Consider the following 16,079-nt stretch of genomic DNA (forward strand, 5'->3'; position numbering starts at 1 on the left):
AAGCAGAGAATGAGAGTGAGGCGGGGTCGGCTGTGACAGAACAGGACCCATGCTCTGCCCCTTTGTGACCCCTGTTACCCCAAACTAGCTGCCTAGCATCACCTTGTCTTTTATCTGTTTGTTTTGCTTTATTTTTAGAGACAGGGTTTCTCTGTGTAGCCCTGGCTGTCCTGGACTCACTTTGTAGACCAGGCTGGCCTTGAACTCACAAGAGATCGGCTTGCATCTGCCTCCCAGCGTGCTGGGATTACAGGTGTGTGCCACCAGGCCCGGCTCATCCCCTTTTTATTCTTCCACCCCTAATACTTCCAAGAGAGCTACAAGGAGAGGTCAGCTCTGAGAATGGTCCTCAGCCTTACATAAAAGCAAAAGGTGGAACCATGTCTAACAGCCTTTCACTCACTTAGCAGTTATTTATTAACCAGCACGTGTCTCCAGTGCAGAAACAAATGCAAATGTTGCTGTTAGGCAGCCTACAGAAACTATGAAGCTATGGCCAGCAATGGCATAAGGGGAGAGTTAAGTGCACATGAGTGCAAAAGGCTGCTTGTAGGCAAGAAGCCTTGAAGGGCAACCTGGCTGGGTGCAGAGCTAGCCCGGGTCTGGGAAGACAGCTGGAAGAGCATGCCTGCTAAAGAAGCCAATACAGTGCATGCTAATGTCAAACGGGTGGTTTTAAAAAGAGGTAGTCTGGCTGCGAGGGCCAGAGAGAAGAGGGGATGTGGCTGCCAGTATGGAGAAGCTGGGGAGCCACACATGCTAAGCTCTGTGTTTAGTTCTTATCCAGAGGGCGGCAGAAGGCTTTCAAAGAATTTTAAGCAGAGGGGAAGTGACTGGGTCGGAATTGCAGCTCAGAGGGATCTTTGTGGCACTGATGGTGATTAGACAGAGCCATGGGCAGGGTTGGATGCAGAGAGGCCTGGTGATGATGTGCTAGGAACGCACCCATGGCTGTGTGGGTGTGCTTGTCACCATGTTTTGGCCAGCGATGTGCTCAGAAAGGAGGCTGACTTACAAGAATCCACTTCCGAAAGCCCAACTAGGCCCAGCTGAGCCCGAAGCCAACTTCCACTTTACCAGGGATGCTTTCGCTTTCAAGACATCTCGTTTTGAGTCAAGATTCCTCCTTCTGGACATGGGACTTTCCATCAGGACCACAGTTCCTTCCGTGCGCTCGCTTGGCCTAGGATAGATATCCCGGTTTGTTGAGGGGAACCCTCAGGAGGAGGACGTCGGCCATGTGGTCCTTCTGGAGCCTTCTTCTCTGCGAAGGTAAGTGAAGCAGGTGGCCAGCCCATCCTCGGGGAGCTGGACCAGCCCCTCCTCAGCTGCCTATATCAGACCTCTAAGGCAGCTTGCCTCTCAAAACCAAGTGAGAACCAAGGAGCTAAGGAGAAGTGAAGAGGAGTGAAGCAAGCTCTGGGGCAGCTTAAAGTGCGGTCTTGGATGAAATGGGGTGGCAGCACTGGTGGCATCTGCATTCAGAAGTCACCATCTGTTCTGGGGTCCCAACTTGAAATGATGGCAGTTTTGAGGGAAAGTTGCGTTCAGGAAAGATAGGTGTCTGACAGGGCTGATGCATGGGGATCTACAGTTCAGGGGAAAGTGAGGAGTGTAAGACAGAGCAGGGTTTCCTATGGTCTGAGGACTGTTTCAGCGGCCTGTAGGAATGCTAAGGTCCCTCTCTGTATCCTGTACAACAGGAGATGACATGGCATAGAGAAGTGAGGTGACAGCAGGTTAAATATGGTCCCTGTGGGCTTGAAAATGGCTGATAACAAGCTGATGTTGGTGTTTGGTCATCAAACACTAGGTGACCCCCTCCATCACTCTGATGGCTGAGTTCTGCTCGTCGATCAACAAGTAGCCACCATGACAAGATCAGCCCCTGCAGGGCCAGGAATGGAGTACACAGACACCCACACACCCACAGACACACAAGACACTTTCGTGTACTTGAGACTCCTAATAACTCAATACATTGTCAGACCGTAACTTATTTTTAAAGGGGTTCTCACTAGCAAACGAGGAGGATAGAGTAGAGCTGACACTGCCTCCTTGTCTTACTTGGAGGAGAAAGATGAGATCCTGAAGGTCACACAGCGGATTTGTGGCAGAGCCAGGATCTGACAGAACCTCAAGGGACATCCAGTGTTAACACTCAATCTGTGTCCTTCAGGATGGAGTTGGCTAGGCCCAGAGAGGTCAAGGATGGGGAAGAGGACTACAGTCCTGGCCAGAACAGGGTGGCCATCCTGAACATCCAGCACTTGCCTGCATCACATATTAGCCCTTACTCTGCCCTGCATCCCGAAGCTTCCTTCTGTACAGGCTCAGGGTCAGTCCTCAGCAAACTCAGTGCAATTTCCTGAGCTCCTGCTGCCTGGTATTACGGTGGGCGAAAGAGGAACATTGCAAATACGAGGATGAAGACATTTGCTCTAGACCTGAAAGAGTTCCTGGCCTGGTGGGAGATGCTGATTCAGAAACAGACACTAACAGGACAGGGGTGCTGCTCCCCGGTCACTGTGGGAACACAGAAAGACTGTATCCTTGCAGTGTGAGGTGGGCGAGGTCAGAGGTGGCAGTGATGCTTCCAGAATGAGCACAAATAAGGCAGAAAGGAGTCAAGAGGGCAGTTCACACAGGACTGTCTCCCTCGCACTTCAAACTTGAAACAGTCCTCAAAAAAAATTCAGCCCCTTTGCTAGCTTGCCTCCTGCCTGTTTCAGACCACAGATATGAGATCCCGTGGATGGCAAAGACCTGCGAGCACTGTCTGAGAACTCTCCAGACCTAATCTAATGCCAGAGTTTGCTAATTACACTATTAATCTCTCAATTCTCCCCATCCTCATGGTCCCCTGCCTCTGTTCAAGTTTCTGTCACCTTTATCCTGCATTAGTATAAACAGCCTTACCTTCTCTCACCTCCAACGCATTCCCTGCGCCGCCTGCCATGAGCGTCTTAGGCATGCATTTCGACACGTCATTTTATTACTTAAAACTACATGCAACACCACACACACACACAACACACGCCACACACACGACACACGACACACACACAACACAACACACAGTATACACATACCACACCATACCACACATACACACACACTCACACCACTACCACCACCACACATACACTATACACATACTATACACACATCCCACCACACACACCACACTACACACCACACTTAGACACACACACCCCATACTATACCACACATACACACACACACTACACATACCACACCACACATACACTATATACACACTATACACACACCACACATACACACCACACATACACAGATCCCACCACACACACCACACACCACACTTAGACACACACACCCATACTATACCACACACACACACACTACACATACCACACCATACACACCACTACCACCACATACACACACCACACACACCACACCATACCACACACACTACTACCACCACCACACACATACCACACATACACACATACCATACATCACACACACACACAACACAACACAACACACAATACACACATATCATACCACACCACACACACACATACTACACACACCACACATACACTTGTTCTTTTTAAAAATTTTTTATTTATTTATTTTCACACTTGTTCTAAGGATAAAAAAGCACAGACTCTAATGTAGCTTCCTGGTACAAGGAGATCCCACCAACTCTTCGTGTCATGTCCTACCTTCTTCCCCTTCACAGAGCCACTTTCACTTCCCCCTGCTCTCTCCCTCCAGCCGGTCCTGGTGCTCTTCCCGCAGCCTGCAGCACTTCTCCTTGCCTGCCTCGGTAGCCACCGCTTGGTCGGCTGATTCCTATTCCTTCTTCAGGTTCTTCCTTCTCTGAGGCCAATCCAGGCTGGGTGAGGACCCCTGTTAACCTACTTGTGTTTGGCCACTTTTTCTCATCATGATACTTAATTTATTTTAGAGGCTGGCTTGCGGTCGGCTTTCTCCATGAACAGAGACCAGCCTCTCTTCCTGTTTTGTTCCCCGTCCATGGCCGACTCCACTACATCCTCAACTCAGCGCAGCTGCTGGGTGGTGGCAGGCCCTGATTCAATTCTGAGCCTCTCAGCTGTTTGCCAGGAGCAGGACCAGCCGCCTACACAGGCGGATTCACTAGGGTTTCTGTTCTTACAGCTCTCCTTCCCACGGCGGCCATCACAGTCCAACTGCCAAGCAAGGTGGGGGACTCGGTGCTGCTGGTGGCAGAGTGTCCTCCGCGGTTCCAAGTTCGTGAGGCCATCTGGCGATCTCTCTGGCCATCAGAGGAGCTCCTGGCCACATTTCTCCGGGGTTCCTTGGAGACTCTGTACCACTCCCGTTTCCTGGGCCGAGTCCAGTTACATGGCAACCTTAGCCTGGAGCTTGGGCCCCTGAAAACAGGAGACAGCGGCAACTTCTCGGTGCTGATGGTAAATACCGAGGGTCAAACCTGGACCCAGACCCTGCATCTCAAGGTGTATGGTAAGTGTGCCCACCACTGGTTCCCTGACTCTCCTCCCCTGCAAACTACCAGGCAAGCCTCTGAAGCCATGGGAGCTGAGGAGGACAAGGTTCCAGAAAGACCTGGCCTTTGACCACATTGCTAAGTCAGGGTATGCTGCTCCCCAGAAGTCACATCTAAAACAGCTTCCCACACACTTCCCAGATGAGCACCTCTCAAATCAGCCGGCTTCACCAGCGCCTCAGCCTTCCTTGTACGCCATTCGCTCTCCCCCTGCCTCAGCAGGAGGGGAAATGATGCCTAGCCTCCAACCTTCACCTGTCCCCACAAGTGTACAGTGAGCCTAACCATAAGTACCATATCAGTACTCATAAAAATGAGGCACTGTGAAATATAGGACTGAGTGTGGCCTGTCTATTCATTCTAAAGTGTCATTATAGATTACAAATGATACTAATTTTGTTGTTGTTTCCAAACAGGGTTTCTCATTGTAGCCTTGGCTGTCCTGGACTTGCTTTGTAGACCAGGCTGGCCTCAAACTCACCAGCAATGTACCTGCCTCTGCCTCCCGAGTGCTGGGATCACTCATGGCAGCCAGGCTGCCACCATGCCTGGCTGTGATACTAATTTTTATTCACCAAAATAAAAGAAAAAAGAAAAAAATGTGGCTCGTGACATATTAGTTAAATTCAACTTAAATTATAGTTAATTATAGAATTTTTGTCCTATATTTCTGGTTTTTGGGTTTTGGTCTTTGTCGTTTTTTATTTCTGTTGGTCTAAAGTCAGTGCTAAAGACTCAAGTCAGGGCCTTGTACATACTAGGAACAATTCTACCCGAAGTCTATAAACAGCCGCCTCCCCCCTTCTTTTTCTTAAAAGATCTTTTACTCAGATGTGGTGACACATGCCTGTAAGCCTAGCACCTGGGAATCTGAGGCAGGAGGATTCCTGTGGGTTCAAGGCCAACCTGAGCTACATTACCTACGAGCTAAAAATAGTCACCATTTTTATTCCTTAGGGTCTGTGGGGTGAGCTTTGCTCCACCATGCCAGCATCACTTGTGCAGCTGCATTTATTTCTGCAGCTGGAGTGGCTGAGTTGGCCAAGATAGGATGAGAGCTCCCTCCCCCCCCCCCTCTCTCTCTCTCTCTCTCTCTCTCTCTCTCCCCACTTCCCCCCCCCCCACCCTCTTTCCTCCACCATCTCCATCCATTTCTGCTCCAGGCCTTTTAAATTCATTCATCTCCTCTACTTGAGACACAAATGTGAGTGGCCCCACACCAGTACTTCAGTAAAAGCCCAAAAAACGTGGAAGGTTGCAGAGAGTCCAAATTCAGGAAGGAGAAGTGAGGATAGCGGCTAGAAAGAGGAAGCAGGACAGAGTGGGGCCATAGACAAACTGGGGAGGAGTCTCAAAGCCCCCCCCCCCCCCCGAGACAGCTATCGCACCTGCCCTTGGGTGAGCCATTCAGGATGCTTATGTACAGTTAGAGGGCCAGCTTCCAGAGTCACGAAGGCCTGGAGCAAGCTGTAAATCTTAGCAGTCGGACTGCTGACTGCTTTCCAGCACTATTTAGCCCCCTATCCCAGTGCCCTTGTGCAGTGTGACTAACCTCCATCGCCACTCGGGCCCTGCAGCCTCTCCGCTACCCTAAGTCTCAGCTGCTGCACATGTGAACCGAGGACACTGAGTGCGGTAATGCATGCAGCACCCACACCACTAAGCCCTAAAATGCCTTGTTCTCAGTATCTGAATTACAGATTTTAAGGAAATTGCTGTTTTATTGCTTCCAAATACATAGCGTGATTAGAACTAATTGCAGGAAGCTGCCAAGCAGCCTTCCTTAGGAGCTCGGCTCTGACAATAGATAAGAATGATTTGAATTAGCGGATCGGTTACCAGAAACGTCGATGGGTGTTTCTACTGCGCCTGGTCGTGTTTGGAGGCAGCTTGTCCTCTTAAGTGGTGTAAATATCCCCCCTGTAATCTCTGTTTATACCATTAGTATGCCCAGCAAATCATTTCTTTCTTTCTTTCTTTTTTTTTTTCATATCACAAATCCCACCAGATTGAGCTGGCATTTATGAGGTTTTACTCTGCTTGACTTTGGAATGCTGTCAGCGACTCGGCCCTCCTGTTGTCACTATAATGCTCTCCCACTGGCCCCATTGCTAGACACTCGGGGATTTACTCATCAATCTATATAGGAATGAAGAGCCAGCGCTTAGGATGCCAGGGTACTAATTTGTTCAGCAGCCCAGGTATCAAGCACCAATTCGCCAGCACTAGAGAGCTAAGGGTATGGCGATAACAAGACAGAGCCCCTCCCTCCAGGCTCCTCGTTCACAGAATTTTGTGCTCTCACGGTTATTTTCTTACTCATCATCACGTGGCAGCGTCTGTCTCCCTCACCAAACTGTAAGCTCCCAACGTGCGGGAATGTGTGTTCTTGCCTGAACTAATAAATGCTTGTCATGCCTTTCTTGAGTGACTGTCATACTGTGAAAGGGGTGCTGCAGAAAGTCATGAGCAGAGTGCCTGGAGAGTTCTGAGTCATACCTGAGCTATCAGGGAAGTTGTCACAGTCAGGGCAGAGAGCGGTGTGTCAGGGCGGGGGAGGGGAGCGTAGGACGCATCTAGGTGGGCAAGAATGGGAAGAATAGAAGCAGGTGTGGTGGTGGCACAGCCCTGCCGTCGCGGCATTCTGAAAGTGGAAGCAGGAGAGTTCCGGGTATGAGGACACCCCAAAATACAGACTGAGACCTTTTCTCTTGAGGCAGAGAGCACTTATACACTCAGATGAGCCACACAGAAATCTGAAATGGGTAAAACAGCACCTCATATTTGGGAGAACTGCAAACCAGTGGGACCAGGCAAGGAAGACCAGCAAAGAGCATTAACCCAAGAGGTTGACACAGATCGGTTGCCGTAAAAGGCTTTGGATACCAAGCTTTAAAAATCAGCAGTGGGAAGAGAAAGCAGAGTGGACAACAAGGGAGGCATCTAAGCTTGCATAGACCACAGACAGGGCTCTGAACTCTCCCCAGCAGCCCTGTAACCTGTTAAACACTCTGCTATTCTCACACAGATGCAGTACCCAAGCCCGAGGTTCAAGTATTCACTGCCGCAACCGCAACCGGGGAGGCTCAACCGGTCAATACCTGCCGGGTCTTCTTGTCCTGTTGGGCCCCCAACATCAGCGACATAACCTACAGCTGGCGACGGGAGGGGACAGTGGACTTCGATGGGGAACAAGAGCAGAACCTTTTCTCAAGTGGACAGCTGTTAAGCGTCTCGCTGGGACTGGGAGACGAGGACGTGGCCTATACCTGCATTGTCTCCAACCCCGTGAGCTGGGATATGGCCACGGTCACTCCCTGGGAGAGCTGCCATCCTGAGGCAGGTATGCCTAGGACCAGTAGGCAATGGTTGAGGGATTCTGGTGCATGAGCCCAGTCTCTGACTCTGCCCTCCGTGTTGTAGCCTCCGGGAAGGCCTTCTACAAGGATGTGCTCCTGGTGGTGGTGCCAGTGTCACTCTTCCTCATTCTGGCTGGTCTCTTCGGGGCATGGCACCATGGCCCCTGCTCAGGTAGAGGTCTTATCCGTGGGATGAGAGGGGGTGGGCAGGTGGGAATGCTGGGAAGGAGTGGGCTGGATCTCCTCCCACTTAGCTTCACGGGCCTGCCTCTTTGCACTTCCTGTCTCATGCCTTGGCCCTCTCCTCACACTTTGGTCTCCAACCAGACTGAGCAAGTTGAATTTTCTTCCACAGTTCTTCAGATGAGCTTCTCCCTCACACACATTGTATTCTCTGTGCCTAGAACACTCTGTCTGATTTCCCCCCCCCCTTTCCATTTAGAACCCCTCTTGCTGAGTCTTCAAGGTAAGAGTGTTCCTGGAAGTCTTCCATAAGCTCCCCCCACCCCCACCCACATCTCCATTTCTACCTCCAGTCTGATTTCAATGGCCTTCCTTTAGTCACCTTTGACTACTCCATCCCAAGGGCTAATCCCCTGTTTGCTCCTGCTGACTTCTGAGACTTTCAAAAGGCTTGGGGCACACCCAACAGGTTCTTGAGCATCTTGGCTCCGGGAACAGGAAAGGCCTTGGTGAACAGTTATTGAGGAAAGGTATAGATGAACCCTACTCACTTCCTGCCAACCACTCTTGAGAAAGGGACTCCCTGAGAGAAGCCCCACCCCGACCCCTGGCCAGTGGCTGATAACACCAACTTCCACAGGAGAATGGTGAGGGAAATCTGGTGAGTCAGATCTCTAGGCTATACACACAGGATGCCCCATACTTGTTCCTGAAGGAACAGGTCAGAGGACATAGGCTTCCTGGCCGTCTTCATGTTGGGCTTCCTGGTCATGTCCTGGGTCTCGTTCTGTGACTAGGCATTGGGTCCAGAAGTGACAGTCACCTGTGTGTTGTTCTCAAGGGACAGAAAAGTCAAGGCAGGGGTGGAAAGCTGAGAGTACACTCCACTTAGGGATCCTATCTGCTAGGAAGAGGGCCTGTCCCAGATCCTTTGCTCCCCAAAAATTTGTAGTAAGAAAGTAGAAGGCAAGAAAAGAGCAGCTTTTAAAAACCGTTTTATTGAGATAGAAATCATATGTTGTACAATTCACCTAGTTGATGTGTGTGATTTAATGGCTTTAAGTTGATCCAGAGCTTAACCTCCAACCCACAACCAATTTTAGAACACTTCTATCACTTTCCCCACCGGAAGAAAACTATAACCACTTCGTCAACACTCCCCCACTCCCCTGGGCTTCCCCCAGCCCTAGGCAACCACGTATTTACCTTCTTTGTCTATTCTGGATACTTCACATGAGTGGAATCCCACAGTGTGGTTCCTTGTGATGGGCTCCTTTCATTTACCCTAACATTTTAAAGGCTCATAGAAGAACTACTGTGGGCCAGGCAGTGGTGATGCATGCATTTAATCCCAGCACTCAGAAGGCAGAGGTAGATGGAACTCTGTGAGTTCAAGGCCAACCTGGTCTACAGATCTGAGATCCAGGACTACAAGTGAAACTCTGTTCTAAAAATAAAAAAAAAATAAAAAGCTGTGGCCACCTAGAATGAGATAGTGTGTCCAGAGGCTCGTCCTAGCTCTGCCGCACGACTTCTTGCATTTGACCAGGAACATCATGGCCCTGACTCATAGGAAGGGTGCAGATGAAGTGCACGCATTAAGAATAACCTGTTCTTAACAAACATTTTCCAGGGTTTCAAGAAATAAGAGGTGAATGGGTTCAGAACATTTAGTGTCCAGAGGCCTGAGGCCAGGCCAAATATGCCAAGACTCCAACCACTGGAGGGGTAACTCTCTGATCTCCTCACCAGGGAAGAGAAAGGATGCCTGCACTGACAGAGTGGCTCCAGAGACGGAGAATCCCCTCGTGTAGGGTATGTCATGAGAGACACCTTACACTGGTACTTGGATCCTGATGAGATGCCCTGCCTAGCCACATGGTGCTTCACACCAGGAAACCTCCCGGGAGCCTCATCACTTCCACAAGTCTCCTGTCTGCCCTCTAGTGAACAGTTGAGGAAGCCACCATCCTGGAAGGCCATCACCTGGGCCCACACTTCCTCCCTCCTCCTTCCTTCTTGCATATACTGGACTTTCTTTGGGCAAGGTGGACTCATAATGTTTTCCTAGGAAACACTGGACGTTCTTTAGGATCCACAGGGACGTTGCTTATCCAAAGCATTCATTCTTCTACGACTGTACATAAGGTATTCCCCAACGACCAAGGGACTGTCTCCAAGCCAGGCCCTGGGCCCTAAGAGATATCAGATGTTTGAAGTAACAGGGAAATTAAGCTAACCACTGCCAACTCCACTACTAGCACCTGGAAACTGAGGTTTTTGTGTTCAAGATGTTATCATAAAAATCACAGAATAGTTAAAGGTGGGGGCGGGGCTTTCTCTTTCTGACTTGAAGGACTTTCAGATCATATCAGTTCAAGGGCTCTCAAAGCTAAGTTGAGGTTATAGATGGCAGAGAAGAGCTAGCATGCCATGTTGGGATGGAAGCCATTTCTCTGGTAGCACCCTACCAACAGCCGTCTTTTTTGCCATTGATTCTCGTGTCTCCTGAATGATCTTGGGGTGGTGTTTGAGGCTTTCCCCACAGATTCTCCACAGTTGCAGAGAGTTTGACTTAGCCAACAGGAAACTCCTCCAGAACTTCAGGAGACGCAGCTAAGCTCAGGATAAGTCTTTCTTCCTGAAACTGGGAGAAATGGCGGGCCATGAGAAGCTACACAGGAGGAAAGCTGTGGTGGGGAAGGGTACGGGGACATTTTAGAGTCTGCCACATTCATTTTCAGATGCAAGGGTGGAAGTGCCACTTAAGTTCCAGGGGAGAGGCAAAGTCCCTACCACTCAATTGCAGGATTGTCAAGGTCGCTTTGGCATATGCCACAGAAGATGTAGTCATGGACGTCTTTGGAAAATGTATCCAGCCACTGAATGATTCCATCCTGAGAGAGTCTAGGCTATGTGTTGCTACTTGGAAAAACAAAAGACTTAATGAGTTAAATTTATCCTCAGGGAGTAGTAGCTTTGAAGGTTCATGCTTACTCCCATCCAGATGTAATAGGTCTGATCCTGTGGCCCCACCCAGGCCTTTGTAATTGAGGGAAAGGAGGTCCTGAAGAAGCAAGGTCACTTTGAATATATTTCCTAGGTGGCTCAGTCTCTCCACCCAGGAAGTCAGTCTTGCCCTGGCACCTTTCCTCTTCTACCCAGAGCCAAGACAAGGCAGTCACCTCACCCGGGACAGAGGACAGCACACTCCACTGGCTTGTGTGTTCACATTACACACCTCCTGTCCACTTACTCCAGATTCCCTCTGGCTGGCTTTTGTCTGAGGTCCCCCTTCCCTCCAGCAGCCTCCCGCAGAGCACACACTCCTAACTCTACCTGCTGCTCCTGCTGACCTCCCCTGACCCCTATAGGCATTTTCTCACCAAATCACAGCAAACCAGCCTGACCCTAAAAATGGTGTGAACAAGATCCAGTGATGAGCTATGCTGGTTCTGGGCTGATAAAACACATGCTGCCCCCCACCACCACCTTCCTCCCTTTATCCCCACAGCCTCACCTCAGACTAGCGCACACAATGCTCCTCTTCATGAGGCGACTCTTAAGGGCCTTGTGTAGACAGTGGTTTTGCAGTGAGCTGTACCACAGCCTCTTGGAACAGGCCCTGCGCTGCTCAAGCGAACATCCCTGGTGACTCACTTGTCAACTAGTAGACTTATTAGCCTTGCTCTGGAGAACACAAAGAATGTCTGGGAGACCAATCTTCTTCTAAGAGCCATTGGGAAAGATGCTCTAAAAGTTACACCATCCCAAGAATGAACCCAGGGCTTGGCAGAGGCTGGGAACTTCTTGAGGCATGGAGCACGGAGGGGATCAGTTTCGAATGAAGCGAAGCCTCTGCCTCCGTGGAGTCCGTGTTCGATGGCATAAAAATAAACTGATAAGATGCTGACAGGTTCTGGTTCAAAGATAAGGCAGTCTAGCTCTGTGGTACAAGCTTAGAAAGTCAGCTACTTGGGAAGCTGAGGTGGGAGGATGGTAATTCAAGGCCTGCGTGGACTACAGAAGTTCAAGGCTAGCCTGGCTGGCTTAGTCAGAAACTTGTCACAAGACAAAAATGGGAAAAGATGTGTTGGGGAATATAGCTCCGTGGTAGAGCACTTCCTGTCACAAACAAGGCTGTAGGTTCAATCCCTAAAGCCACACAAAAAGAAAGGAAGGAGGGAGGGAAGGGGTGGAGGAAGGAATGGGAAAAGAAGAGATGGGAGGGAGGGAGGGAGGGAGAGAAGGAGGGAGGGAGGGAGAAGGAAGAAAGGGTGGGTAAAAGCCTAGGGACTGACGTGGGAGGACTGGCGTATTGGGAAGGACTCCTCTTAAATAACATGTTGTCATGCACTGGCAGAGAATACCTCATCAGTGCAGAGTAGAACATGCAGAGCCCTAAGTGGGAGCAGAGTTCACAGCCAATAGAAACCAGGTGGCTGGCTCCAAACAAAGAAGAAACAAGAGGAAAGGGAGGATCCAGAGACACGGCCTGGGGCCGCCCCATGTCGGACCTCATGGTCTACAGAGTAAAAGCTTCCTTTCCTTGGAGTTTGGGTGGCAAAGGGGGCCCCAGTGAGTCAAGGCGTCAGTCTGTTTGGGGGACAGTTCAGTAGGCACATGATCGACTCCCTAGACTGCTCCTTCTCTTCCTTTTTCTCGTTTTCTCTATCTTTGGTGATAGGTTGGAAGTCACGTGGCAGAATGTTAGTCTGTAGCTGAGCATGGTAGATTACACCTGAAATCCTAGCACTCAAGAGGCCGAAGCAGGAGAATTGCTGTGACTTTAAGGCCAGCCTAAGCTACCTAATGAAGGGCTACAGAGTGGGATCCTGTATCTCAAAACTAGCATGAGAGAACAGGGGAGAGCAAAGCACAGGAGTCATTTGGAGAGAGCTTCGTTCCCTTTCTGGATCTAAGTGTGCTCAGTCCTTTCAAGATGAGGACGAGGGAGAAGCCTGTGCAATTATCAATGGCACCTCCAGGAAGCCTTTCTTCCCACGGCTATAATATAATGCCCACTCTTAGCTCTTAGCTGTTTTACTGATCTCTCAGGGAAACAACTGTCCCTTTGCAGACTTACCCCATTGGCTGCCTGTATCCATTCTGCATGCAGCCTGAAAGAAGAGTCTGTAAAATGCCAGAATACAACCTCCCCAGGTCTGTGAAGGCTTCAGTGGCTGTCTCTCCTTTGGGCTGTATGTTGGTGACAGTCACTTGCCAGGAGTGGCAGGCTGAGCAGGTAGTGCAGATAATCCACTGCATGGCAAACCAGCTCCTGTTCCAGGAGTCATACTTTTAGAGAGGCACAATAAACTCCAAGGACCCAAAAGAGGATGGTCAGAATGGTGAGAACTCTGGAACCCCTTTGCTGTGAGAAATGACTAAAGGAAACTGGTGGTGTTTAGTTAGAAACAAAACAAACTCAGATGGACACAGATATACAAACACTGAAGGGCTGTAACATAAGCCCAGACTGTGTAACCAGGACCAATGGAGCACGTCACCAACACGCAGATAGTGACCCATGTGAGTTAACAGGAAATCACAGCTGGGAGGTTGTCGTTACTCAGTCCAGCCCCTTAGGTAGAAAGGTGAAGCCACGAAGACACACTTGGTCAGTGCAAAGTCAAAATAAATTCTAGATTTTTCTAAATCAGTCTGGCCCCTCACGCTGAGCTACATCACCAGGAAAGACCTTCCTAACTGATGACGAAGTACAGTTATGAAACAAGCTATTTCAACAAATATGAGTAAGCAGAAACTGTTCCAGAGCAGGATCATAGGCTGGAGATTGTTCATATTAGGAAGTTGTACCAGGAATGACAAATGCATTCCATACACACACTCATGCACACACACACACAAATTTCTGTCTTCCAGGGCCATGTCAGACCCTGGCTAATAGATGTTAACACACTTTTCCCACTGAATCTAGATGCACTGTTGGCGTTACCCCTCCCAATCAAAGTTGATTTCTGGATTAAAAAAACTATTTGTTCCTCTTGCCCCCAAACAATCTACAGCATCCTTCCAATAGTGAGAACTCATTACAAGGTAAGGCAAGAGTGAATGACTAAGCAATGAGATGAAAGAGGCCAGTGGATGGGTTCCACTAGGAGTTGGAAAGCAGCTGTGCTTTGTGGAGGAAGATTTATCTAGCTTTCCTTCTTCTGCCATTTTTTTTCTCAGCACGTTGCTTGGGGGAAATATCAGCACTGTGAAGGGGAAAGTGATGGGAAGTAGTTAGACCATTACCAGGAAACACAAACCAGCAGTCATACAAACAAGTGAATAACGCACGGTCATTGAAACCGCCGTGTTTTTAGAATGTCTAAGAATAAGAGAGAAACACTGGCATCAATCAAGGTCCTTTGGGCCTATGCAAAAGCAAAAGCAACAGCAACAACAGCAGAAACACAAAAACAAAAACAAACCTCTCTGGCTTTAACTAAAGCAAATGAGGAATTTATCCTAAAGCTATGGGTTTCTCAGAGCTTTCTCCCTAACCCCCACCCCGACTCCCCCCAAAAATTGCTGACCACACTTGAATTTTCTGTGGAATTATTCTGTCATACTTTCTGTACCCCATTTGCTCACTAAAAAAAAAAAAATCAAAGTCAGTGGTGTTAAATCAACTTAGCTAAATCCAAGGACTTTCCTTCTGGGACACGGAAGAGTACAAGACATCTTGTCAGAAGCAATAGTTAATTTAATAAAGAGTTTTTTGTTTGTGTTTTTAAGCTTGAACAGGATCTGTATAGCAGGAAGTGCATCCATCTGTTCATTCACTAAGCTTTCCTGGGCATCTGTCTCACAGCAAAGCTGTAGAGATTCATCAGTTTGTAAAGCACACCACAGCTCTGCCCTCAAAGGGCTCCTGATCTCATCCTCATCAACAGAGCTACCAGTAATAGCCTCACAGCCACTACAGTGAGTTCAAAGCCACCTCCTGATCTGTGAGGCCTCTGTGAGGGCCAGTCCAGTCCCTGGAAGAAAGGACAACAGGGCATGGAAGACTGGATAGCATAGCCATTTCCTGGGCAGGTCTTTCCAAAGCAAGGGGTTCTGTTCAGCAGCTAGCTGTGTTCCAGAACACGGAGATATCCCAAGCTGATCAGTGACCTCTGGCTTCCCCTCCAAGCACAACAGTTCTTGTGACCTGGGATTCTTGCACTAAGATGCTGTCACACTCTGGCCTGTCTTAACGCCCACCAGCCCATCACGTGGCCTTATTGCACTTCCTTGTAAGGGCTGCGCTAGGTCCTCTGCAGTGTAGGATGTCGTTACAGGTAAGAAAATAAAGGGTCCAGCCTCAGGCCCAGATCAAGGAACAAGTTTTTTTGTTTTTGTTTTTGTTTTTTTCTTTACTACGATGCTTTGATATGAAACCCCAAAGCTGCTCAGTCCAAACGTGACCTCCTGGGTCATCCTGAAAGAAAAACATAACAAATTCAAGTAAATTTTTTTTATTGTCTAAGAATTTTTCACATGCACATAATATGTTTTGATTAGACTTGCCCACATTCCCTTCTCCTCAAATCCTCCCACGTCCTCCCTACCACTTTTTCCTCCCAATTTCATGTGCTTGTTTTGTTAAAAGTCCCCTGAGTCCATTTAGGGCTGCCCATGCGTGTGTGAGTGGAGGACCATCTATTGGAGGATACATACTCTCTCAGAGGCCACCTCTCTGTAGAAAACTGACTCTCCTTCCCAGCTACCAACTGCCAATAGCTCCTCAGCCGGGAATAGGGCTTGACAGGCCCTCCTTGATCTGCGCGGGAACTGTACGTGCAGACACAGCCACTGTGAGTTCATGTGCAATGGTGCTGTCTTGTCCAGCAAGCACTATTTCACTGTAGACACCCCCTACCTCTGGCTCTTACAATCTTCCTGATCCCCCTTCATGATGATTTACAGTTACAAATGTTAAGAATGAGCTTAAATACGGGGGCAACTCCTCTTGGGCCTTTTCCCTGTCATAATTC

The 16,079-nt window shown here is 49.0% G+C and overlaps 1 protein-coding gene across 2 annotated transcripts; it reads left to right on the forward strand.

Annotated features, from left to right (window-relative positions):
- Positions 1–708: 708 nt before the first annotated feature.
- SLAMF8 (SLAM family member 8) lies at positions 709–12,001 on the forward strand. Of its 2 annotated transcripts, none has more exons than XM_084792483.1 (5): positions 709–1,272; positions 4,177–4,503; positions 7,575–7,885; positions 7,970–8,077; positions 9,841–12,001. In XM_084792483.1, the coding sequence occupies exons 1-5, from the start codon at positions 1,239–1,241 to the stop codon at positions 9,943–9,945; spliced, it is 885 nt and encodes a 294-aa protein (XP_084648609.1). In that variant the 5' UTR covers positions 709–1,238; the 3' UTR covers positions 9,946–12,001. The 2 variants fall into 2 exon arrangements, with proteins under 2 accessions (XP_084648609.1, XP_084648610.1); XM_084792484.1 differs by having other exon boundaries at positions 712–1,272; positions 7,575–7,889.
- Positions 12,002–16,079: the final 4,078 nt, after the last annotated feature.

This window comes from Acomys minous (assembly GCF_964271855.1).
Source record: "Acomys minous genome assembly, chromosome: 1".
Classification (NCBI taxonomy): Eukaryota; Metazoa; Chordata; class Mammalia; order Rodentia; family Muridae; genus Acomys; species Acomys minous.